This window comes from Malaclemys terrapin, chromosome 3 (genome assembly GCF_027887155.1).
Source record: "Malaclemys terrapin pileata isolate rMalTer1 chromosome 3, rMalTer1.hap1, whole genome shotgun sequence".
NCBI classification, from domain to species: Eukaryota; Metazoa; Chordata; order Testudines; family Emydidae; genus Malaclemys; species Malaclemys terrapin.
The window spans coordinates 19,888,718-19,915,066 of record NC_071507.1 but is presented as its reverse complement, the minus strand read 5'-3'; the positions used below and the strand labels follow the sequence as shown (position 1 = coordinate 19,915,066).

Below are 26,349 nucleotides of genomic sequence, written 5' to 3'. Positions count from 1 at the left end.
ATATTGAATATTTATAAGCCTCCTCAGTGCATTTGGTAAGTGGGATGAAAAGGTTTCTAATTTCTGCTGCAAGGCAGTTCCTAGTTCTCAGACAACTGTAACAGAGCCAGTCAGTTCACTGGGGAAATGTGCATCTTCTGAATGCATTTACTACTGAAAGATATAGATTTTCTTTTCCTTTGGGTGGAACTGTTGCACAAGTAATAGGATGAAAGAAACTATCTTACCATATTTATGGCCCACTCAGAAAATGAGTTTGAGATATAGATCAACACCTCAAATATTTGAAGTTTGGATTGCATTGGGCTCTAGCAGAACAACTATTAAGTGCTACGTGATTTTGATGTTATTCCTGTCTTAATCCTCAGTGCACAGAAAGCATTCCTTTCAAACAGGGATCTTTAATGGTTGCATAGCACAAGTGTTTGCTTAGATGTTAATTCAGTTAACTTTAAGCATGTGCTTAACTGTTTATGTGTGCAAGTAGTTCCATTGAAGCTCCTATTCAGTTTAGGGGCTGTGTTGCATCCGGGTATGTTATGAACCTGATTCACCACTCAGAGAGAGTTGCTCCTCTCAGAGAGTACATCAGACACGACCGTTCTAAGGAACGGTGGCAGAAGGTGATGCGGGACTATATGTTAGATTGATAGTGCATTTTCTGCCAGATACAGTTCAAATCTGCATCCCCTAATCACTCTGGATCAACTCTTGCATGCCCTGCAGAACAATCATATGAACCAAAAGATGCTTCTTTGTTACAACAGAATATATTGTAGGAATGTAGTTATTTCCTGCCCTGAAACTAAGACATTTTGGAAAGCTGTTGGGGACTCCATAAGGGACATAACAGAATCAGGTGTTAGATAATCCCTTATTTTTATTAAATTGTCCTGAAAACTCTGAGTCTCGTAAAAAACATAAAAAACTGATCACTCATCTCCTAGATGCTGCTAGAATTACCACAGCAAGGTGATGGAAAGGAGTGACCCTCCTAAAACTATTGAGAGAGATAAAAAATGTGGGATATTCTGGTTCTAGAAAAACTAACTCATGTTAGAGTTCTACAGGGGAGAAGAAAAAAAAGATAGCTTCTTAGTAATGTGGTGGAACTTGTAGTTTTCTGGAAGAAGGTCATCGCCTGCAACCAAACCTGATAGTTTGAGAACCTTTTTTGAATACTAAGAAAGGGAGAAACCCCTTCAACAATACTCCAAATTAATATCAACATTAAGATATTAAAATAAGGAAAATAGGAGGAAAAAGGAGAGCAGCTTAGTATCGCATAGAGTTTTGACTGGACCACTAATAAACAGGTTATACATCTAAATGTAAGAAAAACAGAACTTTGGACCTAAACATGAGATAATGAAAGACTTTAACTGACACTATCAACTGACAAGATGGGAGAGGAAGACGAACAGTAGAAATACATCAACTACAATATGTGATCAATACCACAAAGTTGAAGAGAGTGACTGGTAGCTTATCTCATCAATATCACTTATTTAGGCCAATTTATAATCGTGTATTTGTCTCTATATTACGTTTATCTGTGACAGGGTGGACTAGGCCCTGAGGCTCCCTGGAAGCCTTGTGGCCCTGCCACCCCCGACCCCAGAACAGGGCAGTAGAGAGATCCTACAAGCTGCCTAGAAAAGCTGCATGGGAAGCAACCAATCAGGGCCCAGTAGGCTGGTATAGGAAGAGCTGCAGGGCCAGACTGAGATCAGTTCCTTGTTAGAGCTGGAGGAGAGTGGATGGTGCTCCAGGCTGGCTGCTGGGACTCCACCAGGACAGGGCCCTGAGGTAAGGGTGAAAAATATGCTGGAACCAATGGGGAAGTGGCCCAGGGAATTGTAACAGCAATGCAGTTTATTTAAAGGGACATGGTGGATGGCTGCTATCTGTAGGATCCCAGAGTAGAAGGCGCGCCTGGGTCACCTGGGAAAGTGGCCTGGACTTTGAGGCACCCCAGAAGGGGAACTGAACTATAGTGGCCCAGCTGGAGAGCTGTGGCCAAAAAGGCCCTGCGAGGGCGAAGACACTGCCTCCAGGGAGGGAGCCTGGAGAACCACTCTGTACCAAAGCAAGGACAACTTGAGAGAGATGTTACAGAGGGCACTGAGAGAGGCCCCTGTTGGCCTTGTACTCTGAAAGGAGTTTGCTTTGTTTTTGTCTCACTGACAGACTGTGTATGACTAGGCCGGAGGGCTGAGTCACTGAAGACCCACCACAAACAGGTAGAGAGAGTGTGCAGGCACATGCACTTGGCCATTACAACTGGCAACATACAATGGAAACACTGTGCTATATAATATAGTGGGATAGGCTGATCGATCGGCAATGTATCATTACAATTCAATGTTAAGGATATTATAAGCCTGAGACCCAGGCTCTCTCTTTGTTAATTACTTCATTTATGTCACTTCTTAAAAGTGGTTACAGACTTTGAATGCTGCACCTCTCACTGAGCCTCAAGTAATACTGATTCCACTGTGAGCTTTAGCTGTTTTTAGCTATTGCATCATAATATGCTTGTTATGCATGTACCTCCATTCTGATTATACTGAATTCTTTTGCAGTTCTGTTGGCTAATGTTCCCTTTGCTGGTTACGGAATGGATTCTACTGCTGTAGAATAAGGAAGTTACCATCAAAGATAGGGTCAGTTTCTAATCTTGCATGCACCATGACAGCACTGTGTGTGTGTCTCAAAATATGCTATTGCACATCTAAAATCTGAATTTGACTCTTTATATGGTTCCTTTTCATTAACATCTGCACTGAGTCTGTCTCTTATTCAAGAAAAACCCTTTTGGTATCAACAAATGTTTTATCCAAGTAAAGACTGAAAAAGGGTTCAAGGCAGGATTATAACTTGTACTTTACACATGTGCAGGGGAACAAAAAGGAACAAGAGCACCCCCCTACCCTCTTATAGTCGTATGTGGGACACCCACATGTTGGATCCAGGTGCAGATGAGCACGTGTTTTGCAGCACATCTGTTTATTCCCTCCTCCAGAGGAGGGGGGTTTTGAATGGACAGAGAATGGGTGGAGACTTGGCTCCACCTCACCCTTTTTTTGACAGTGGAGCTGCTGAACCAACACTGGGGATGCACAGGGGGTATTTATGATGGGATAGGCCAACAGCAAATTACCCTCCTTGAGTGATGGGGCAGCAGCAGGAGAATTGTGGCTGCATAGATTACAGTCCCTTTCAGGGATACTCCTGTAGCGGCACAGCTAAGCACTATCCTTCTCTACGGGCTGTGTGCTTGTGACCGAGCCTCTCTCGATAAATTCCTCACCCTCTTTTCTGCATCTGGGAAGGAAGAATCACAGAACAGGTGCAAAGTTCAGGAGCAAATTAAAAAAAGTAATTTGAAACCAGGATAATTTTTACCTCCCAGAGTATGGGTTTCAGGAGGAAGGTGCAGCTAGGGGTTGAGGCAGGTATAACTTATGTAATTGCCTCCTACACAGACTTTAATCATGTAATTGTTCCCTGGCTTATCAGTTGGAACAGTAGCCTGAGAAGCAACAAAGACATCCCAGAGTCACTCGCATGCAGTAACAGCACCCAGTGGAATACTTTTCACTTCTGTAAAATGTAATCTTGCTTCTGTAGTTAAAAATACGTTCTAGTAATTCCTGTCTTTAGCAAAGCCTCTTCCCTTTCAATGGTCTTTGTTTCCCCCTGCTAGTTTGTAACGAGGTTTTAACATTTATTTTTAGAGGTGGTTCCTTTACAGGATTGCCAGCAGTTTGGGGCAGAGTCTTTCTTTTAGTTCTGTATTTGTACAGCACCTAGCACAATGCGGGTCCCTGGCCATGATTGGGGCTGGCAGGAGTGACTGCAATTGTAATAATAAAGGAAGAAGCCAAACATGATTTTATTTTTACCATGTTGTTGTTTATATTATTAACTGGAGAATAAAGAATTGGGAGAGTGTCATCTTGAAAGAAGAGTCGAGATGAGCAGGATATAGAGAGGCTCTTTCATGATTTTGCAGTATCTCTTAGAGCTTTTTTTAAAATTTACAAGAGTAGTTGCATCAGAAGAGTTGATTGTAAGGAAGCGTTGAACAATATAAAATATGCCTGAAATCCTTTGAGGTTTATTCTCACCTTGATACACATTGAGAGCACTCAGTGCTATGCTATATTTGTACATTAAGTGGAAATTAATCTGTTTGCTGTTCTGTTCTATGTAGGTATTTACACGACCCTCATCACCTTAATATCTGAGACTCTCAGAATAATTAATACTCTACTTAATCACCCTTACAACTCTCTCTGAGGGCCCATTTTATACATGAGGAGCTGAGGCACAGGGCAGAGTAAGAGACATGCCAAAGGACATATGGGAAGTCTGTGGCTGGCATTAGGGGGTAGCAAGCGGGGCAATTGCCCATGGCCCCACACCATGGTCCCCGCAAAGCTAAGGGGCTTGGGCTGGGCTTGGGCTTTGGCTTTCTGCCCTGGGCCCCAGTGAGTTTAATACTGGCCCTGCTTGGTGGTCCCCATGAAACCTGCTTGCAGCCCCCAGGGGTTGTGGACCCCAGTTGAGAACCACTGCACTGGAGTGTCCTTCCTCCTTATTGGTCATGGAGTTACTGTTACTGACATTTTATTTCTTTTTTGTAACATACATGAATCCTTTCATTCTGATTTCACTCTATTATAAAGCAATGGTCGGCATTTCCATTTGCAAAGCCCCAAGTCACTGGTGGAGAGCAATATTGTACCATAAGTTACTCCCCGCTGTGGTCTCACTGGTCAATGAGATGTTGCTGAATCAGTACAGGACTTCAGGAAGCCATCTCAAAAGCAGAGGGCCCAATACGGCTGTTTATGGGTTTGAGCAACTAGTTAAGTCATATTCATCAAACTGTTTGACCTTGTAGGCCTAGTTTTGTGTGTGATCTCTTCCTGTTTTCTCTTAAGATCTTCATTATTTGTAAGTGTTCACTGAAGAGTTTAGACAAATAATTTTCAGACAATTGTTGGTTCACAAACTCTTTGCAAATTGTTCACTACCACTATTAAAATTCCTGATAAGCAATTGGTCATTTGGGCTTGTTTCCTTTCCACGATTGAAGCCTTTCAACGGGAGACTAACAAATGACCAATAATAATGAATAATTCCAATTCAAATTCACAAAGCTTTTGGGATTTGCAAATATCATGAAAACTGATGGTCCTCTGACTATTAATAAATGGGTACTATCACTCTCTGAATTACAATAAATCAGATTCAAGTAGCTCATTTGTGAATATGTTCCTGAATCTGTGATTTTCATTACTTGACTTGGTCTAGTTGCTTTTGCTTACGTTCAAGTCCTTTACATATCCATAGTTGTTTTGCTATACTGTACAATATGTAGGCTCAGCCCAACAAAATGTGCATAGAAAATGAGCCATAGGGGCCTATTATTTCTCTCCAAATATGTCCAAAATAGCCAAGAGGACACGTTTGTTTGAAAGCATCAGAAATGAATTCTTGATAGGAACTGATTTGGATGCTTGGTAAAAAGGAAAAATAACCTGACTTCACTGGGGGAAATAAGGAGGAAACCTGACCATGGATTTATGAGCGCTGGAATAATCCTTGTAATACCCTCTGTTAAGGAAATGAGGGCAGTGTAAATACATAACAAGTCTTCCACAGTGGGGAGTCAGCAGGACCTTCATCACCAAAAGTGCTGTCTCTAGGTCACTTGAGTTAAAGGAGTAACTAGTAGAAGACTTTTATTTGCTGTGTAACACAATGACTAAAATACTTAGTCATTGTATTACACTCAGATTGTTACCCCGAACGGTGAGAAGTTCTCCATGCCCTCTCCTTCCTCTCTTCTTGAAGACCTTGTCACCTGCAAAATTTGGTCTCTCTTCTTTCCCTTTCTCGCTTTGCAGTTTTACTGTCCCTGGGTTCAACTGTACCTTTGGCTACATCTACACTACAGGGAGGAGTCGATTTAAGATACGCAAATTCAGCTACGTGAATAACGTAGCTGAATTCGACATATCGCAGCTGACTTACCCCACTGTGAGGACCGCAGCAAAATCGACCTCCGCGGCTTCCTGTCGACGGCGCTTACTCCCACCTCCGCTGGTGGAGTAAGAGCGTCAATTAGGGGATCGATTGTCGCGTCCCGTCGGGAAATCCCCGAGAGGTCGATTTCTACCCGCCGATTCAGGCGGGTAGTGTAGACCTAGCCTTTGAGGCGCAGCCCTGTAATGGGGGCAATGTGGAACTGCACTTTTTCAGGGGGGGTTCTAGAGAGGAGATCCACATAATGGAAGAAGATTTCCCCCCCAGAGCCTCCTAGCAATGCTGGGAGAGTGCAACTCCTGTTACTCCCCTTTATAGAGAATAGCCTACTCGCCCTGCATGCTGATGTCAATGCAGAGATGGGTCCAGGACTTCACTTCCTCCTGCACCTTGTGGGAGCTATGCACTGCCAGGCCCCATATATACTGCAGCTGTAGGGGATGTAGAGCTGGCAGTCAAGTGAGACCCTTGTGTAGTTTGCACAAGGAGAAAAAAGATTTGTTGTGGCCTTCCGCTCTGCCCCCGCATACACAGTGCAGCTATGAAAGGGTAGGCACAAGCTTGCCCCAGGTTAGCATTAAAGTAGATCTTGTCAGTGTATTTCAAATGGTAACTAATCCAACTATTTTGTTTATCCTCTATATTCACTGTACATCTTTGAGGTATACACAAATATATCCTGTGTGATCAGTCTGAGGGCTTTCATCTGGAAGGCCAGGATTTAGCATTGTACGCCGGATTCTGGGAATTACCATGAGAAATAGCTACCCTTTTTATGAAGATGCCCCTTTTAGACTATTTTTACTTGAATCGCTGTAAAACTAATTTACAAATAAGTCTCAAAGACAGGCAGAGTCTTGGCCCCGCGAGCTGCTGTTTGATGTTACGTATCAAGTGCAGTAGACTCTTGGATATGAGTAGACCCTTTGGAATCTGGCCCTTGATCTCCATTTTCAATCAGAAAAGTTGAATCAGTATTAATAATTTCCATGTTTATATTTTCATAAGGACTACAGACTCATTTATAAAATATTTTGTATTTGTTTTGATTTAAAACATTTTTAAAACCCCTATGAGTGTTTGTAATTTCTCTTAATTATTCCCTTGATAATGACGCTAAATTAAGTCCCTGAAATTGAAATGTTAGCGACATTAAAATACAGCTTGTTTTGAGAAGTAAAAATTTTAGGTTGCTAAAAGGAGAATTAAAAAAAACTTTTGGTAGATTTAAAATATTTTTTTGGAATCTGCCTGTGAAAATAGAATTATCAGAAGGCTTTAGAACTTGAGACACAAATGGAGCTTTCTGATAGGCTATCAGAAATGTTGTACCATGCTAATAATGCATGGTACCATCTATTTTTTTTCCTTATTTTTCTTTATCAATTTCATTCCACAGTATTGAGAAGAAACTCCAGACACTGCATTTATCTGGTGGAGAAAATCACTCTGCTTTCTGCCCTAAGTCTTAGAGCTTCATTTTAGGTGCAATATAATGGCTCAGAAAGCATTTCTGTCTTGCCTTATTTCTGAAATACAATTTGTGGTAATTCTAAGTCATTTGCAGTAGAGGAAAATTTTATCCTTTTATTTTGGATGTTTCAGGGAATAAGAAATAATTCTGATGTAATTTGGAAGTCCTGCAGAAATACTGGTGCTGCAGACCTTGAATGCAGAGTGACATTGATACCAATGTTTACAAGTGAAACAATACATTCGTAGCAATAACCTTAATGTTATAGGGTAAAAGTGCCTAAGTGACTTAGGAGCCTGTCTTTAAAAAGTGAATAGGACTTAGGCTCCTTTAAAAAAATTTTCCCTATAGTTCTTAAGTGTATTTGTTTTGGCTTTGTTTGTTTTTTTTAAATTTGCTGTTTCTCTTCCCCAGCTTCCCTTTATAGATGCTGGGTACCATTTTTATCATAATGGCATCTCCAGGGCCAGGAGAAGACGCAGTCTTCAGCACAAGCTTCATTTGGAAAAAGACCCGAGGGTAAGCTTTTCCCATTGATTTGCCATCCAGCAATCATGATTTCCATGCCAACCAACTGTGCAATATGGGATCAGATAACTGTGAAGTCTTAACACAGGTAATTCCATGCCTGACCCAAGCTCTGTGGCTGCTGTACAGAAGTTAAAACAACCTAAGCCTTGGTTTTAACATGACAACAACAGTCACAGCTTCGAGCTTGAGTCTTCCACCCTTGCTCACACTTAGTAATACTGCACTCTCTGCTAGTAGCCTCACTTGCAGTCAATGAGTTCCAAAAGGCATGTTTCAAACATAAACAAGACCAGTTGCTCATTCAGCCCATCAGACTTTGACTTTTATTCTAGAAACTCCAGATACCACTTGCAAATGAAACTTTTAGTTTTAAGAAGCAACCTCCCTCCCCTCCTCCGCAGCATTCATCTCACTGGTGGAAAGAAAAGGTCCTTTACCATAGTGCAGTGATCTAGCAGCAGTTTCTTCTCTCTCTCTTCTTCAGAGTTTTTGCTATTATACAAAAATCTTCCTTAGAGGTTTTTAAGGTCAGGCTTGACAAAGCCCTGGCTGGGATGATTTAGTTGGGGTTGGTCCTGCTTTGAACAGGCGGTTGGACTAGATGACCTCCTGAGGTCCCATCCAACCCTGATATTCTATGATTCTATGAAGATAAATACTAGGACCTGGTCAGGACCAGCTAGCACAAAAAAGTGTTTCTACTGCCCAAAGAAAATAATCATTCTTGGCATTCATCTTATGAAAGCAAATAGATGATCAATTATTCCCCTGAATACCCAACTCCATTTCTGTTGGTGTGGGAAAGAGTTGTGCTGTTCCATTCTACCTAGGTTTTTGTTGCCCTGCCCATCATCATGGTATCTGAGCACCTTTCAAAATTAATAAACAAATAAATAAGAAGAAAGTTATTTTAACTAAAACTGAGAAGCTGCCTGTTGCTATGTTGGGAAGCAGGGTGGAAGAATTTCCAGCTCACTCTCTCTGCCTTTGCAGGAGATGGTTAAAGTAACTTTGGGCACAGATCCACCAACAATATGGCACCCCTCCAAATTGTAGTCAGCCCATCTGACAGCTGGTAATGTGTGTTGCCCCGGTCACTTTATCTGAAACCAAGCAACTTCCAGCTGCTGGTCACTCCCACTTCCTTTAGGTCACACTGTGTTGTGATACTGAGAGTTCAGTGAGGCATCATGGGTCCTGTGTCAGTATCAGTCAGGTGTGCAGTATGTCTCTTTATACTCTGAACTACCATCTTCAAGGGTTAAAGGATCTCCATGCCCATTCACTCCTGGGCTTCTTTTCTAAGACTGCCAACAAGGGCATCAGCTAGAGTTTGGGTATGTGTGTGATGCAGACCCCTGCTCCCCTAGCATTAAACTGAGATTCTCAAACTCATTTCATATAATTTACCAAACAAGGATTGGACAGTAACAACTTTCAGACAATACAGTCCATTGCAGGATACTAATGAGTGGACTGAGAAGTAAAAGTCTCCAATTTTCCTTAACCATCCAGTCCTTAAATAGTTAGTTTATTAAGAACTATTTAATAAAGAACAGGAGTAGGCAAATATACGAGCCAATGGCTGTGTAGCTCTATGTACTTGAAACAAATATTTCTACTTATCTATAGAGGTCTGTGTAAATCAGATGTGTCCCTTAAGTTGTCATTGTGGCCCTCAATATTGCAAAGGTGGGCCTCCCGGTATTAGTTAATACTAGACTTGCCGTTGCACTGACTACTCTTGAACTGTTTGATTGCATAATGTGAATATGGGTCGATATGGAGATTGTTTAATTACATGTAGCCTACATTTCAGACCTGCTCTATTTTGTGTCCATTCTATGGAAGTAAAGAGGACTTCAGTTTCCAGGGTTCTCCATCTGGGACTTTTCGTAACCAATACATTCACTTGAATTTTTGGGTTTAATTTCCACTGCCTCCTGATTGGCCTGCTGATTCCTGCACTGCCACATAGTGTAATGACGACTTAGCTTTACGACCTGCCGACCTGCTCTCCCTTACTGAATAAATCCATATAATAAAATAATTGGGAGTATCCTCAAAATGTGGCAAAGCATGGCCATGGATAAGCCCTGATATTTTGGTACACTGTTCAGCTTCAGAAAGAACTGCTGATTGCTTTAATTTCCAAATTGGAAGCACAACTCTGACCTTTCTGATTCTGTCCTATCTTTCTGTGTTGCTCAGTAGACTCTTTGACGTTTTCTCTATGGCCCTCCTAGCAACTTCTTGTGTAGCCTCCCAGCTCTCCTAATACTCTCCCGGTGCTTTTAGGACACTCTCTTCCAATGAACTCCTGGCCTTTCAAGCTTCTCTTTGCTCTTGATGTTTCTCACCACCATCCTAGTATCTCCTCTCCATCCATGCTGGAAGGTCATCCAAGAGAACTTGGATTTTTGGCTCCTAACAAGATGACTTTTGGTCAAAGCACCATGACTTAGAGAACAGTAATTATTAACACTCCAAAGTGTGATTTCAGTGCCATAATAATTCATCCCTCATGAATGGTGAGATAATGAGGGGATCCTGAAAGCTCCTGTGGGACTTCAAAATAAGAAAACAGGTTAGTCACTTTTTTATTATACGTGTTATGAGCACAAATAAAACAAGCTCTGATCACAATGATCAGTGTGGGAGCAGTCATTAAAGCTCTAGCCATGTGCGTGGATAAGAGCAAATGTGAACTACGGACACAGCACTCTACTTTTGAACTCCAAAAATAATTTCTGCAGCCACCAGTGCACCTAAGTGTAATGACTTCCCTCTAGACCATTTCCCCCAATGTTTGCTAAGGAATAAATGTCAGCATTGTCATGGTTAATAAATTCAACACATAAACTAAGAATAAAATGCTATTAAATTGTCAGCATAGCCAGAAAGCTAACTGACTGTCTTCAAAACACAGGGTCCACTGAATCTCTGATGAGCCACTAAGATTAATTTTGCATTTTGTATCTATTTCTACCCAATTTTTTGGAGAAAGTGAGAAATAAAATCTGTGAGTATGAGCTGAAGTGGTAGTCTTATGTTTTCAGTTTGAAGGGACAACAATTCCTAGCTAATTTTAATTATTAGTTGAAAACAGTGCAGATGTTCATTCAATTAATTAATGTTCTTTAATCAAGTAAGTCCCTTGAGGAAACCATGTCAATTCTGCAAGAGTCCTGGGAGACAGGCAGCAGAATGCTACTGCAAAGAGGTTACTGTATAATCTCCATACATTGCACATGCAACAAGATGTCTTTAAACTTCTTGAAAAGGTTCAGTTGTGTAAAATGTTCTGTATGTTTGGTGCCAAAATAATTTTGAGATATGCCAAATGTATTCAGAATTTATATGACAAAAATCACTGCTGTTGAGAGAGCCGGGTTCAAATGTATGTTAAGATGCCTTCATAGAGTTCGAACAGTGCTTCAGTTCCTGCTGGGAGGAACAACCTTACTACCATTTGTTTGGCAGCAGCTATCTCAAAATTAATGAAGTTTGAAGCAATATTAACAGTAGAGGGTGCTAGACACAATAGTGTCATAGAACACAATACTGCTGGGGACTGGTGAAGATTCAGAAATGGGCACATGAAGCTCATGAAGGTATTAAACCTCCTCACAGTATTTTCAATATTTCTTTCTCTTAGAATGGCAAGTACCATAATAAATTGCACTACTTTGAATGGCGGATATCCACTCTTGATCTTGTTTTAAAAGATGATTTCTTAAAGTAGGCATATCACAAAAAGATTACAAGACCTGAAATCCACTTATAATTGCTTAAAATACTTTTCTGCCATAAAATGTTTATCAGGTAAAATTCTGACTTGGATTCACGTGTGTGTTGCTGAATATCCTGTATACTTACAGTAAACGCTGAAAGAAAAGAAGTGCCGAGTATAATCAGAAAGTGTCCATGGACTATTCTAGCAATTTATTCATGATTCAGATACAGTATCATCATGAAAAGACCACCGAGGCTGAGAGGGGAAACAAACTGAGGAAGGAAATTCACACTATCACATTCTTGCAGTAGCCAAAAGTGATCATTTGGACTAAGCAGCTCCATCATGCTACACACAAAGTCAGCTCCTGTCTCCCCCGGGTCCCAACTCGATGTCAGGGGAGAGCTCATTCAGACCCTGCTTACATCTTGAAAACCATCATTTAAAATGAAGAACCAAGTATTAGCTGGTGTTTCTAGGGTGGGTTATTTTGTTTGTCTGTTTCTGGAGAAAAGGAGAAAAGAGTTTGTTATACCTGTGGAAATAGGCTTCTACCGAAATGTCTTAACAAGGGTGTATGCTTCTCCTCTTCTAAATCATTTGACACACTTTCAGTGAAATCCTGATTGCTTTGCTCCCTGCCTCCTCTGTTATCTCTCCAAAGAGAAAGGAGTATAGCAAGGACATTCTGCAATGTGAACTTTGCCATGTGTCCTGAATTTGTAGAGCTTTCCCCTATGAAGATTTTTCTGCAGAGGGACAACATGTCCTTGGGGAAGGTCTTATACTCCAACCACACCTCCCCCCCCCCGCATCCTGGGCATCACAAATGGTGAAGCACAGCAAAGCTTGTCTGTCTGTTCTGCAGCAATCATGCCTGATGGACCCAAGTAGTTGCATAGCAGTTAAGTAGAACCCATTCAACAAGGAACCATTTCTTAATCTCCTGCTGCCTCTTCTGACCCATCAGGACATTGAAGATAATGGGTTGGGGAGGGATCACCTCCTAGAAAGCAAATAACTCAGTGTATTCCTGTGGTGGGATATTCACCCCATATCAGCCTAGAAGGGGTTTATGAGAGTGAGAGGCCAATTAACCAGATAGGCCACAGCTGAGGGGAATTAGCTGGCTTTAATAACCCCTGAGTAATGATAGAACCCAGCTGGAATGGAATAGGCAGGGCTAGGATAAAGCCAGAAAGCTGGCAGTAGCATGGAACTGTAGTGAGGGAGTCTGTACCCACTCTCTGGACAGTAGATTAAAGAAGGGAAGCCAGGTGGAAAGGTTATAGGAAAAGGATTAGGGAAAAGGCAGCAAGGTTTAAGGTGGTACAGACCTTGGCTGCTGATTAGAGGGTACCGAGCTAGAACCCAGAGTAGAGGGTGGGTCTGGGTTCCCCTCCCAGCCACTGGAAGTGGCATTGGTTTGGGCAGAGAAGGGAAGGCTTCATCTTGGAGGAAGAGACTTTGATACCCCAGAAAAGGAAAACACAGTCATCTGGCTGGAGGGCCAAGCCACAAAGATGGAGCAACCTGAGTCGCAGACAGAGAGAGAGAGAGGCAGCAGCAGAAGGGAGTTGGACCTGGAAAGAGCTAATCCCCAGAGTGGCCATGAGGAGGTGCCCCTAGCAATGAATGCACCCCAAGACAACTCCCCATGCCAAATCCTTTCATCTATGCTAAAAGAACAGTGATGGACTTATGGGTGGCTATAGGTTATACCAGAAGCTATGCCAATCATATGGTTCAACCCTGTGTCCTGAATGCTCAGTCTTGACCACAGAATCCACTTCTGCTAGTGAAGGTTTCAACAGCTCTGGCTGATTCTATAGTCTTCCTCACTGCTGTCCACAATGATGTCTGCTGGGTTAAGAAGCTGTGGATGTCTTCCACTGCAGCCATTTCCTGGCAGTTTGGGTGCCAGATTCCTAGGGACTTCCCCAAAGGTGAAAAGGGCAGATGAAGGATGGCTGGGAACAAGAGCAGCAGTGGCAGAAAGCTTGTGTGAACAGACAGGCCCTTCAAGAGCACATCAACCTGCTGGGTCAAGGACTGGAACTCACCCATGGTGGTTGCTAAAATCACGGTAGTGTTCGGGATGGCAGTATGAGTAGGAGACAAACTATGAGGATTGGGGTATTTACCAGCCAGAATACAACAATTGCAGTTGTATAACAATTTTAGTAAAACTGCATCTCCCCCCCCCCACATTGTTTTTATTGTTTTATTTATTTGGGGTGCCTGATTCTCTGAAGTGTAACCTCCTTCAGTCAACAAAGAAAATGTGAGTTGATTGCAAATGTGACTGTGCCAAGAGCAAAGACCTTCCCAGCCTAGTACCTGTAAGTAAACAATGGCTTTTCCTTCCTTCATGCACATTGTAACATCTTAAAAGAGAACTCACAAGCCAGCCTCCTGCTGGGAGACTTAAAGGTATTGTTAGCAAATGTTTTGAAAATGAACATGACTGTTAAGAATACACAACTCTTATTTCACTTTTTAGGTGAATTAATTTTTTTTTTAGGTTTTTTTTTTTTTAGTTTTTTGTTTTTGCTGATGGTGTGTAGTGCCTCTCATACAAGGACAAGGAGTTGAAACTCAATTTGTAAAACCTACTTGTTCTATCCAAGATTGCTTTGTTTTCTTTCAAGTTTTAAATGAAGACATTTTCCTCCCACACAGTCTCTCCTTTCAGGAAGCTGCCTACATTAATTCCACTCAAGAAAGAAGCGTTAATATAGGGACGAGATCTGGTTCTATCTTCACATAGATACATGCATTCAATTCTGAGTATGGTGCCTTGATGCTGTGGTGATGAGTCCATTAGAAACACACATCCAGATGAATAGCCACCTCCCAATGGTTACTGTAAATGTAATGGTTTAGAAAGTGAGCCTTAAAGGGTAAAGGTGTAAGGGCTGTGGCAGTGGTAGAAGGAAAACACCATGTAGAGTTTCTGGGGCTCTGTGACCAATGGACACAGTTTGGAGGAGCCCTTAAACTGTTTTAAATGCTGCCAGGGCTGAGGCCAGGACAGAAAATCAGGGAGACATAAATCTAGAGAATCTGACCTTTAGTCTTAAAAAAAAAAAAATCCTTGTTTTATGCACTTTTATTATATTTTAGATATACCCTTATTGGTATGACAGCTTGTTCAGAGATGCCCAACCATTTTGCTGGAGCCCTATTTGGGTGGATTGACATTTGGGTGCCCCTACATCCTAACAATTGTCACGTTCTTCTTCTCTCCATGTTCTCTCTTCTGTCCTTATATTTTTACATCTTTGTGCTTTGATATGTGATTGTGACCCTCATTCCCCCACTCTCCAGAAAGCTGCATGATGCATAAGGGCACCTGTGGTACCCAAGCTAGCTTGAATCAAGCTAACTTGAATATGTCTGCGTGAGCTGCAGAGACACCCTGAGATTTCAGTGTAGACATACCCGGAATCTGAGACCCTGCATGTTTAAGGTATTTCTGTGACCAGCTGCATTTGGGGAAGGAAGGCAGGCAGCAATCCAGGAATCACTTGCTACTTGGCCTGCAGCAGCACTTTTGCAGTGGGAGATCAGGGTGGATCTTCGTTCTCATATTGCTTTTCAAGTCCCCGTGGCGCCTTCCTGTTCTGCACACACGCATGTACACATGTGGACTAGTCTGCCATTTCTCCCAAAGGCCAGGGCCCCAGATTGGGAAGCAGAAGATTAAGGGCCTGATCCAAAGCCAATTGAAATGAATGGAAAGACTCCCATTAACTTCAGTGGGCTTTGAAGCAGGCTCTTAGTGCACCGTACAAACTGCAAAGACCTAACAGTGGGCACAATGCACTGCAAAAGCAGCTTCCCAAAAGCCACACTGGGCTTACTGCTCCCCTTCTGGACAGTTGTATATAGGAATGGGGAAAGATGTCTGACTGTAATCAGCCAAAGGAGATTTCTTGTATAGCTAATATTCAAAAAGAACAGCTACATTGAAATAACATATTCAAGTAGTGTCCTGGGGTGCATATATTTAACTGACCATATCCCATTATCAGAACTCAAAGTGCATTATTGTGCATTGCATTTATTTGTGTATGCACATAAAATAGCTAAGAGAAATGATTATTTTAATGGATGTCTTATTCTTGGAGGCTGAGATTAAACCACCTGTTCCTATCCTGAAACAGGAATCATTTAATTGATCATGCTTAGTAAAAACACATCTCAGAAGTGGAAAGACATTGACCAATTTGAAAAGGCTTCAAAATAGGAGCAAAGGATAGGAGCATCAGCTGTTGTCTGATGGCAAAATGAGAAATATTGGAAGGATAATCGGAAATAATCACTTAATATTTCTGTGTAAGAAACGGTGTAGAATGTGAACTTAGGTCAAAATTATCAAACTTGGGTGTCCAGTGTTCAGGCATCTTTAATAAGTGGCTTGATTTCCAGAGATAGGGGGGATTTGCAATGTCATTTGAGTCTGTTCGAAATTGATGGGACAAATACACATGAACCACACATTCTTTGCATTGTCTGTCTGTCTTGCACACCTCTTTGTCATTAGTGTCTTGTGTCTTCCTATGGAGCTTCACATATATTTTAAATTCAGAACTGTTTAACACAATCTTTCTTCACATGAAAATATCACAAGAGGTGGAGTATGCCTTGTGTGTCTATGAATGAAAGATCTGCAGGTTGCCTTTTGTTAAGAAAGCAAACAGCAATAAAATACTCCATAACTGCTGGTACATTTGAAAATGAATAACTTTGTAATATTAAAGTGCATTGCCCCTGTTTATAAGACTTTCTGTTACAAAGCTACCTTCAATATAAGTGCTTTGATTGAAACTTCATGGTTCACAACTCAGGTCTGAAACATCCCCAGTTTTGCAAAAATCAAAACATTAACCAGTCTTTAACTCAAAAGCTGGCATACTTAGCACACTTCCACAGCATTTCATTAGAAATTAAAAATAAATGAATGTGACTGAGTGTAACATCTTGCCTTTTTTTTTTTTACCAGTACAATGGCTGTATTTTGCACCTATATTCCTTCCTTTGGTCCCTTATCCCTATACATGTGTTGAAAACAATACACTTGAAAGGACAAAAAGAAATTTATTCATTGTTTCATCATCCTTAGCCCACATCCTGCTTTGGCCTTTATCAAGGACACAATTGCATTAGGGCGCTGTGTGGTCATTGAATCTTCCTGGCAGTGATGGAGTTTTAATCCATCTTTCAGGAGCCCCAGTGCTCTCTGCAGCCCCATAAGACTAAAATGTAATACAGCTGGGGTCCGAAATACCTAAAACTACATGTAGCAATTTTAAATAAAAGCTTTTTAAAAGTCTAGTGAGGTGGCTGGGAAAAAGTATTTGCTTTATCCTGGGCTGACCACATGCACAGAAGATGCCATGTGGAACCTTACAATTTGTCTAGAGTGACTGACAATGTATAAGGGAAAAGGCAAGCAAAAAAGCCTATGCACACTTGAATAGGTTGGGGCTTCAGGGGGGTGAAGAAATTTTTATTTCATGTTCTTTATTTGTGGTCCCAAGAAAGTTGCCATATCTTATGTAGTACTTGAAGATGAGTGGGTTGGAATACAGGTTTTCTACCCACCAGATATATGGGAAATAGGGTTTGTTTAAGAAAAAGGGCCTTTTGCATAGTCAGTAAATATATCAGTATGCAAATACCAATTTATTTGCTTCCAGTGATTCTATCTACCTTTTTTTGCCAGTTTGTTAACTGGTACCAGTTATTTCCCCTGGCTTCATGAGCTGCCTATGATGGTGCAACTGATGAGGTATTTCACCAACCCCTGCAATCCATCTGGAGTACTGGAACCAAGAGGGTGACTTGTTGGAGAAAGGAGGTGTATCCATTACTTCGTTCGTCAGTGTGCTGTGCCTGTCTGAGAGTCAGATCACACCACAGCCTTCTCCTTTCTCCGTGTGTGTTCTGTTTGTTGTTTATGTAATTTCCTTTGGCCTTGGCAGGTGCAGAAAAGTGCTTTACCATGGATGTGACCATTGGTTATGCAAAGTGAATCTTGATGATGTTCCAAGATGCTGTCTGTCACTGGGATGAAAATGGTTGGGTTCCTAAAACTGATTGATTGCAGTGTTGTTGTAGCCATGTTGGTTCCAGGATATTAGAGAGACAAGGTAGGTGAAGCATTGGATCAACTCTGTTGGTGAAAGAGACAAAGTTTTCAAGTTACACAGCGCTCTTCTTCAGGCCCAGAATATAGAAGAAGAGCGCTGTGTAGCTTGGGAGCTTGTCTCTTTCACTTCGCCCACCTTGTCCCGCTAAAATCAAAGAGGCATTACTAGTGAAATTCACCCCTTTTTACTCAGATTCTACTGAAATATTTAATTTCTATATTTAGGAGTTGTGATAAAGCAGAGAAACTGCCAGCCCAGCACAGCAGGGGTTAAAGAAAGCCTTTGGGCTGGGCCCAGCTAGCCCCGCCCTGCTATACTTGCAGCCAATACCAGACCTGGAGACAGGATAAAAGAAGGGAGCCTGGCTCAGTTCAAGGCTGTCTGGCAAACAGGCAAGAGCTAGTTGTCTCCCTGTCTGAAGGAACAGAGCACTGGCCTGCCAGTCAGGTCAGCCATCTGGAAGTAAGCACTGGTTTTCCAGCCAAGGGGGATTGTGGAGGAACCCCCAGCAAAGGAGGTAACTGACTGAGTGAACCCCAGAGATATTGGGGGACTTGTCCTCACCAGCTTGAGGCTACCCCCCACCCCAAGTAGCCTGGGCCTCCAGCAAGGGACTATCCAGATACCAGAGGGAATCCCATGGGAAGCAAGCTGCCCAGTAGATTGGACTAGAGGGCGCATGCCCTAAACTTAGCGGGCTGGTAGGAAGTAGCCCAGGGCAGTGGATTCTGACTCCCTGCTGGGAGGGACTCCAACCCCCTTGTTCCAGCCCCCTGGGCTGGGATCCAGTAGAGAGGGAGGGCCTGGGTCCCCGTCTCCTCCCCGCAGCCTTTAAAACTGAGTCCACACAGCCTGCAGGGGTCTGAGAACCAGACAATCTAACCACTAGGCTGCTTGGCCACCAGAGCCCTATTACAGGAGTTTTATTTTAGGTGTTAGTCCCGGAGGTTAGCTATTCTTTCTTGAATCTTGGGTGCAATATTTGGCATTGAGTCACTAGCCAGTTTTCCAGAAGTGTGGAACTTACTGTCTCCATATTAACAAACAGCACAAAAGGCCTTTCCCATTTTCTGTTTTTTTTGTGTGTGTAATTATGCAGTAAACTCATGTTCCAGGTTGTGAAGCTGACAGACTTCCCTAATTAAGACTATTTAATGTAGAATATGAAGAGTGATTTAATTGTGGTGGCAGACCAATAGAATCATATATAGGCAATGTTTGTTGTGCCCATAAATTTTATAGCACCGTATGACAGCACTGAGAGAGCACTGCCATAATCTTTTAAAAAGGAAATGAAACATTAACCAATAAGGGGCTTTGTTTAAGTAGTTTTAATAAATAATGAACAAGCAAAGCAACCAGATTAGTGGCTATGTCTCTTTTCCTATATTTATAAAAACCCACACACTATTGGATAAAAAATATTGCTTGTTTTTTTCATCAAACAAGAACTGAAGTATTTTTCTCATCAGTCACGTTGCAGAGTACAGTGTATTCTGCAGGAAACAAGTAATATTTCCATTATGAGTGGAGCACTATTTCATCTATCATGTCTTCCTGGGGCAGGTTCTCTTTTGCTTTATCTGCTCTATGTGAGGGTTGGCTTTTAGGAGGGTGTTCCAGCTAGGCCCGAGTGTTGAGTTTAGAGCTTTATCAAGTTTACTTCATTGTGAGCATCATTTATTTCCCTTTATAGCTCAGCTCAGAGCCTCCTTACAAGACTTCTTTATGCCAGGTGTGCTACAAAGCATCAGAAAATAGAATCTGTTAGATGCTGTAACTAGCAGGACAAACACACTAAAGGTAGATGCAAAACCCTTTGCTTTCACAATGTTTGAACCATTTGTAAATTTTGGTGTGGTTATGAGCATGATAGACATTTAATTATCCAAGTTCAGAACTGAGATTCTGTGAAAGGAGGAAGAAGCAATAGTCACAGTTTTAAGTACAGAATGTAAATACTGTGAATGAATCAGAATCAATATGTGGAGGGACAAAATATAATCTTCACATCAAATGTGGAGGAAGAAAGGTTGCAGTCGACAGGACAAAAATATAACTATTGTACAGTATGTCAGCTTGAATCATCTGATGCATATCATTCCAAATAAGGGAAATGAAGTGGAGGAAAAATCAAGGCTGAGTGGAGTGCTTTGGTGACTGAGCCATGAAAAGAAAGTTCTCTCACTGGGTTTGGCATCTTGATTCTGCTGGCAGTGATCAGTGGACTAGAAATATTGTGTCACATCAGGGAGATGGTCCAGGGTTTGGTTTCTGCTCTGTGAGATTTTGCATGTTTGGGATCATGACTAAAGAAAGGAGGACAAACCAAATAGAGGAGAAATTCCTGTAGATGTTGAAGTTAAAATAATGAAGTTATAGATACATAGGGTGGAGTGCTGGTGTACATTGTGCAGAAGAACCTTCCTTTGTCACTAGCACATCCTCACTCTCTCTCCCTCCACTAGGATTATCACATAATAGGAACCTTTTACACAGCATGCCTTTCTGGGGCAGGCCCTTTAAATTTGCCAGGGCCAAGTGGCTGCAGCCCTAAGAACAAGTCAGTGGGAGTCGTTCCATTGATTTCCAAGGGGTGTGGATTAGGCCCCTTAAGCGGCCATTTTGCAATTGATTAGCTGTATCTCACTCTCTTTCATCTAGATTCTAGTAAGTATTCTAGTATGTATTTTGCCTCTCTAGCCACTTTGAGGCTTTGTACATGCAAATAGGATGTCACTGAAAATGAACTGCTTTCAAAAGTTTCTGTTCAGCTAGATTTGTAAATATGTCGTACAAGTGCCAATTTTTACACTGTGTCAAAGTGAAAGCATTTTAAAAAAGAATGAGGCCTTGATTCACCAAAACAGTTAAACTCCTGCTTAGCTTTAGCCACATGAATAGTTCCACTAATTCCAATGGGATAAAGCACATGCTTAAAGTTAAGCACATAAGTATTTTCCTGGATTGGGCTTGAATCATCTATGGTAACCACAGTGTAATTCCCAATACTACTTGCATTGATTGGATACTTATAATGTGTTCATCGTGTACAAGAGCATTCTAATGTAGAATATCAGAGGGGTAGCCGTGTTAGTCTGAATCTGTAAAAAGCAACAAAGGGTCCTGTGGCACCTTTAAGACTAACAGAAGAACTGCTGGAGCTCAGCAGTTTCTCTTTGGAGTCTGGTCCTGAAGTTTTTTTGCTGTAAGATGGCTACCTTTACATCTGCTATTGTGTGGCCAGGGAGGTTGAAGTGTTCTCCTACAGGTTTTTGTATATTGCCATTCCTGATATCTGACTTGTGTCCATTTATCCTCTTGCGTAGTGACTGTCCAGTTTGGCCAATGTACATAGCAGAGGGGCATTGCTGGCATATGATGGGGGGCTTCAACTATCCGGATATATGTTGGGAAAATAACACAGCGGGGCACAGACTATCCAACAAATTCTTGGACTGCATTGGAGACAACTTTTTATTTCAGAAGGTTGAAAAAGCTACTGGGGGGAAGCTGTTCTAGACTTGATTTTAACAAATAGGGAGGAACTCGTTGAGAATGTGAAAGTAGAAGGCAGCCTGGGTGAAAGTGATCATGAAATCATAGAGTTTGCAATTCTAAGGAAGTGTAGAAGGGAGAACAGCAAAATAGAGACAATGGATTTCAGGAAGGCAGATTTTGGGAAACTCAGAGAGCTGATGGGTAAGGTCCCATGGGAATCAAGACTGAGGGGAAAAACAACTGAGGAGAGTTGGCAGTTTTTCAAAGGGACACTATTAAGGGCCCAAAAGCAAGCTATTCCGCTGGTTAGGAAAGATAGAAAATGTGGCAAAAGACCACCTTGGCTTAACCACGAGATCTTGCACGATCTAAAAAATAAAAAGGAGTCATATAAAAAATGGAAACTAGGACAGATTACAAAGGATGAATATAGGCAAACAACACAGGAATGCAGGGGCAAGATTAGAAAGGCAAAGGCACAAAATGAGCTCAAACTAGCTATGGGAATAAAAGGAAACAAGAAGACTTTTTATCAATACATTAGAAGCAAGAGGAAGACCAAAGACAGGGTAGGCCCACTGCTTAGTGAAGAGGGAGAAACAGTAACAGGAAACTTGGAAATGGCAGAGATGCTTAATGACTTCTTTGTTTCGGTCTTCACCGAGAAGTCTGAAGGAATGCCTAACATAGTGAATGCTAATGGGAAGGGGGTAGGTTTAGCGGATAAAATAAAAAAAGAACAAGTTAAAAATCACTTAGAAAAGTTAGATGCCTGCAAGTCACCTGGGCCTGATGAAATGCATCCTAGAATACTCAAGGAGCTAATAGAGGAGGTATCTGAGCCTCTAGCTATTATCTTTGGAAAGTCATGGGAGACGGGAGAGATTCCAGAACACTGGAAAAGGGCAAATATAGTGCCCATCTATAAAAAGGGAAATAAAACCAACCCAGGTAACTACAGACCAGTTAGTTTAACTTCTGTGCCAGGGAAGATAATGGAGCAAGTAATTAAGGAAATCATCTGCAAACACTTGGAAGGTGGTAAGGTGATAGGGAACAGCCAGCATGGATTTGTGAAGAACAAATCATGTCAAACCAATCTGATAGCTTTCTTTGATAGGATAACGAGCCTTGTGGATAAGGGTGAAGCGGTGGATGTGGTATACCTAGACTTTAGTAAGGCATTTGATACGGTCTCGCATGATATTCTTATCGATAAACTAGGCAAATACAAATTAGATGGGGCTACTATAAGGTGGGTGCATAACTGGCTGGATAACCGTACTCAGAGAGTTGTTATTAATGGTTCCCAATCCTGCTGGAAAGGCGTAACGAGTGGGGTACCGCAGGGGTCTGTTTTGGGACCGGCTCTGTTCAATATCTTCATCAACGACTTAGATATTGGCATAGAAAGTACGCTTATTAAGTTTGCGGATGATACCAAACTGGGAGGGATTGCAACTACTTTGGAGGACAGGGTCATAATTCAAAATGATCTGGACAAATTGGAGAAATGGTCTGAGTTAAACAGGATGAAGTTTAACAAAGACAAATGCAAAGTGCTCCACTTAGGAAGGAAAAATCAATTTCACACATACAGAATGGGAAAAGACTGTCTAGGAAGGAGTACGGCAGAAAGGGATCTAGGGGTTATAGTGGACCACAAGCTAAATATGAATCAACAGTGTGATGCTGTTGCAAAAAAAGCAAACATGATTCTGGGATGCATTAACAGGTGTGTTGTGAGCAAGACACGAGAAGTCATTCTTCCGCTCTACTCTGCTCTGGTTAGGCCTCAGCTGGAGTATTGTGTCCAGTTCTGGGTGCCGCATTTTTAAAAAGATGTGGAGAAACTGGAAAGGGTCCAAAGAAGAGCAACGAGAATGATTAAAGGTCTTGAGAACATGACCTATGAAGGAAGGCTGAAAGAATGTGTGGGTTGTTGGACTTCAGAAAAGAGGCACGAATTATTATGGGATGCAGATAAAATTAGGGGATGGAGAAAACTGCATCATGGGATGTTGAAAGCACGTTCCCAGTCATCCCTGCGTGACTCATTTGCCCCCATGAGGTATTGCAAACCCTTCCCAAAACACCCTGTGTTAGATAATGGTGAGTTGCACAGTGGGATAATTACCCATGGTGCACTGCTTTCTGCATCGATGCAAGTGCTGCTAGTGAGGGTGCGCATTGCCGACACAAGGAACATAGTGTGGACGTGCAAAAGTGATTTAATCTACTACCACTGTTTGTTAGAGAGAAGAGTAACTAAAAATCCTAAAAAGGGCAGCTGCATGCAGTATTTGCATTCACTGGATTGTCATTTACCTCCTATTCCCTGATCACACTCCTATCTACTCACCCCCACCGTGCATACTTACCTCTGTACTCACCAGTGCTCAGTTTAGTTTAACTTATGCTGCTGAAATTGGCTCAGTAATTCTTCACGTACCACTCGTACTGCACTTGCATATCATAATGGCAGGATCCATAATGTTTCAAATTCAAGTGAATATTTGTGAGGAATCATATTTGCATGCACAGATTGGCCAATGCTATTCTTTGGCAGAACCCAGAATTGTGTGTCTTATAGAATTCCTTTCTTAAATCCTCATTTCCACCTTTCGTGTTTTACCTTACACTGAGGTTAGCCAATTAATATCTAGCACATAGGAAAAGATGTTAGAGTCCCCTTTTGAGAATGAGAATGTCTCCCAATTTGGAAAGGGTTCATATTTGCTTTGGTCAGTCTCTAATTCTAACAGACAACGTGGTCTAGTGAAGAATTGTAAAACTGTTTTACAGTCTTTTAAAAGATTGGAAATGGATTACATAAGAAGCATTACAGGTATAAAATATTTGTCAACCTAGAAAAGAAATTGCAACCGATAGGGCTTGTTGCCCAACATACCCTAGAAAGTATTATTATAGATTTATGGCAATTTATTCCTCTTCTTCCTTGACTTTATTTAACAGGCATTTAAAGTGACATATTTAATATAGCTTAAAAACTAATTAATTATATATACATTGAATTAGTTATATATATATATATATATAATGAATTAGTTATATATATATATATACACACACACACAGTGTATTTTACATATTTTTACTAATTTGCTTGTTTAAAATTTGAATTTTTTTTTGCGAACGTATTTCAGATTGATTGCATTCTATTCCCAGTGACTATTGCTGCAAATATTTTCTATTTGGAATCCTTTTGTACAGTTTGACTGGTCCCCCCCCCAGTCACATAATATTACTTTTGACTCTTAATTGGATGGCATACAAATGCATAAAGCTTTTAATGACTGTGCCAACATTTCTTGTATGAATAGGTGCAACAAAAGGTTGCACAAACACGCACACCATTTTCTTTGCATGCAAAAATCACTCCTACAAAAGGTCACAGAAAGTAAATAGAAGGTCTTGGAATGCCATCCAAATGGATTCAAGGTTATATTCTAGCAAATGTCTTCAAATATTTTTCTGAAGTAGTTGCTCAGTTTTACGTTCTTTATAGCAAGATGGCTGCCTCTAACAGTAGGCTCAGAATGGCCATTAGTAGTTACAAACGATAGATATATTTCACTGGTTATCTAAGATGACAAATGCTTCTTACTTTGTGGACGTTTGTACTGTTTACAGATCAGGTCTGATCAGGAAAATCGGAATGAAATGATGCTCTAATGGGTACCTTAAAAACTCTGTGGGAAAAGGTTTTGTTCTAGTTAGGAACTCCATGCACTCCTTGCTATCATAAATAGATCCTGATTGATATTACAGTCTAATCTACTTGCATGAAGTGGAAACAAAATAGGCACATTGCTTTAAGTGATTGCTTTATGTTTTATATTGGCACCAAACTACAGACTGCTGAAAATAAATAAATCTATCACATGCACAGTTAATTTAACCTTTCATTAATATAGTCTGTCTCCATTTCTCCTGAGTATTTTTCCTCGGTCAGGAAAGATATGCCATAGTGTGTGCTTCAGCTGTTGCAAACCTGAAATCTCCATTGAATAAACCATTGCCAGATTTAGTTAGGTATTTTATATTACAGGTCTTGCAGCAAAATTGCTAATCTGATTACTGCTTGTCTTTAGCTTCATGTAATCCTGCAGTGTTCTTCTGAATATTAACAACTCCTCCCTTCAGTTCTGCTTGCTTTATTTGGAAGCAGCCCCAAACTTTATTTTTCTCCTTTCTTTTTTCTGCTACCAGTCCACAATGATGGGTTGTGTAGATGTTTCTCAAGAACTTCAGAAACAAACCAAACCAATGTATTCAGTAGATGTCAGGCATTCATTTCAGAAGTGATTTTCTGAAGTTCAGTGATTTGTTAAACTTGGTATCAATCCACCTGGACTTCACCATCCAGCAGATGTAATGGGCCAAATCCTCCCAATCATTTCACGTTACTTTGACTTCCATGGAGCTATGTTAGTTTTCACCAGCTGAGACTCTGGCCCACTGGACCAAACTCATCCTTGTTGTCACTCCACTGAAGTCAGCATAGTTACATATGGGATGAAATTATTCCTGTGTAATGGGCCATCGTCCGTTCTAGCTGTGGCTGCATATATGCTCTTTTGGAGAACTTGTACATATTTCCTGACAATGTCTGCAAAATGTCTTTATAGATGTAAAACACTATAAATGTTATATTATTATTATGTATTGTATTTTCTAGCACAGAGCAAGTGAATCCCTTTCCTTTCATTTCTTTAGCAGCCAGCCTCTTATTTTTATGCTTCTGATACTGCAGGACAACAAGCAATCTCTGACAGGGGTTTGGACAAGAGGTCTGTTTCTCTAAACCCAGAGATGATGATATAATTGAACACAGCTTTTTCATTTCTGAGCAATAACTCTCTCCT

At 41.2% G+C, this 26,349-nt stretch overlaps 1 protein-coding gene across 1 annotated transcript in view; it reads left to right on the top strand.

Annotated features, from left to right (window-relative positions):
* The window catches only part of PCSK2 (proprotein convertase subtilisin/kexin type 2), a 193,636-nt gene that overhangs the window by 23,422 nt on the left and 143,865 nt on the right, over positions 1-26,349 (top strand). The window contains exon 2 of the mRNA XM_054022004.1: positions 7,949-8,053. Coding sequence (XP_053877979.1) covers positions 7,949-8,053 — 105 coding nt within the window. The remainder of the gene's footprint in view (positions 1-7,948; positions 8,054-26,349) is intronic.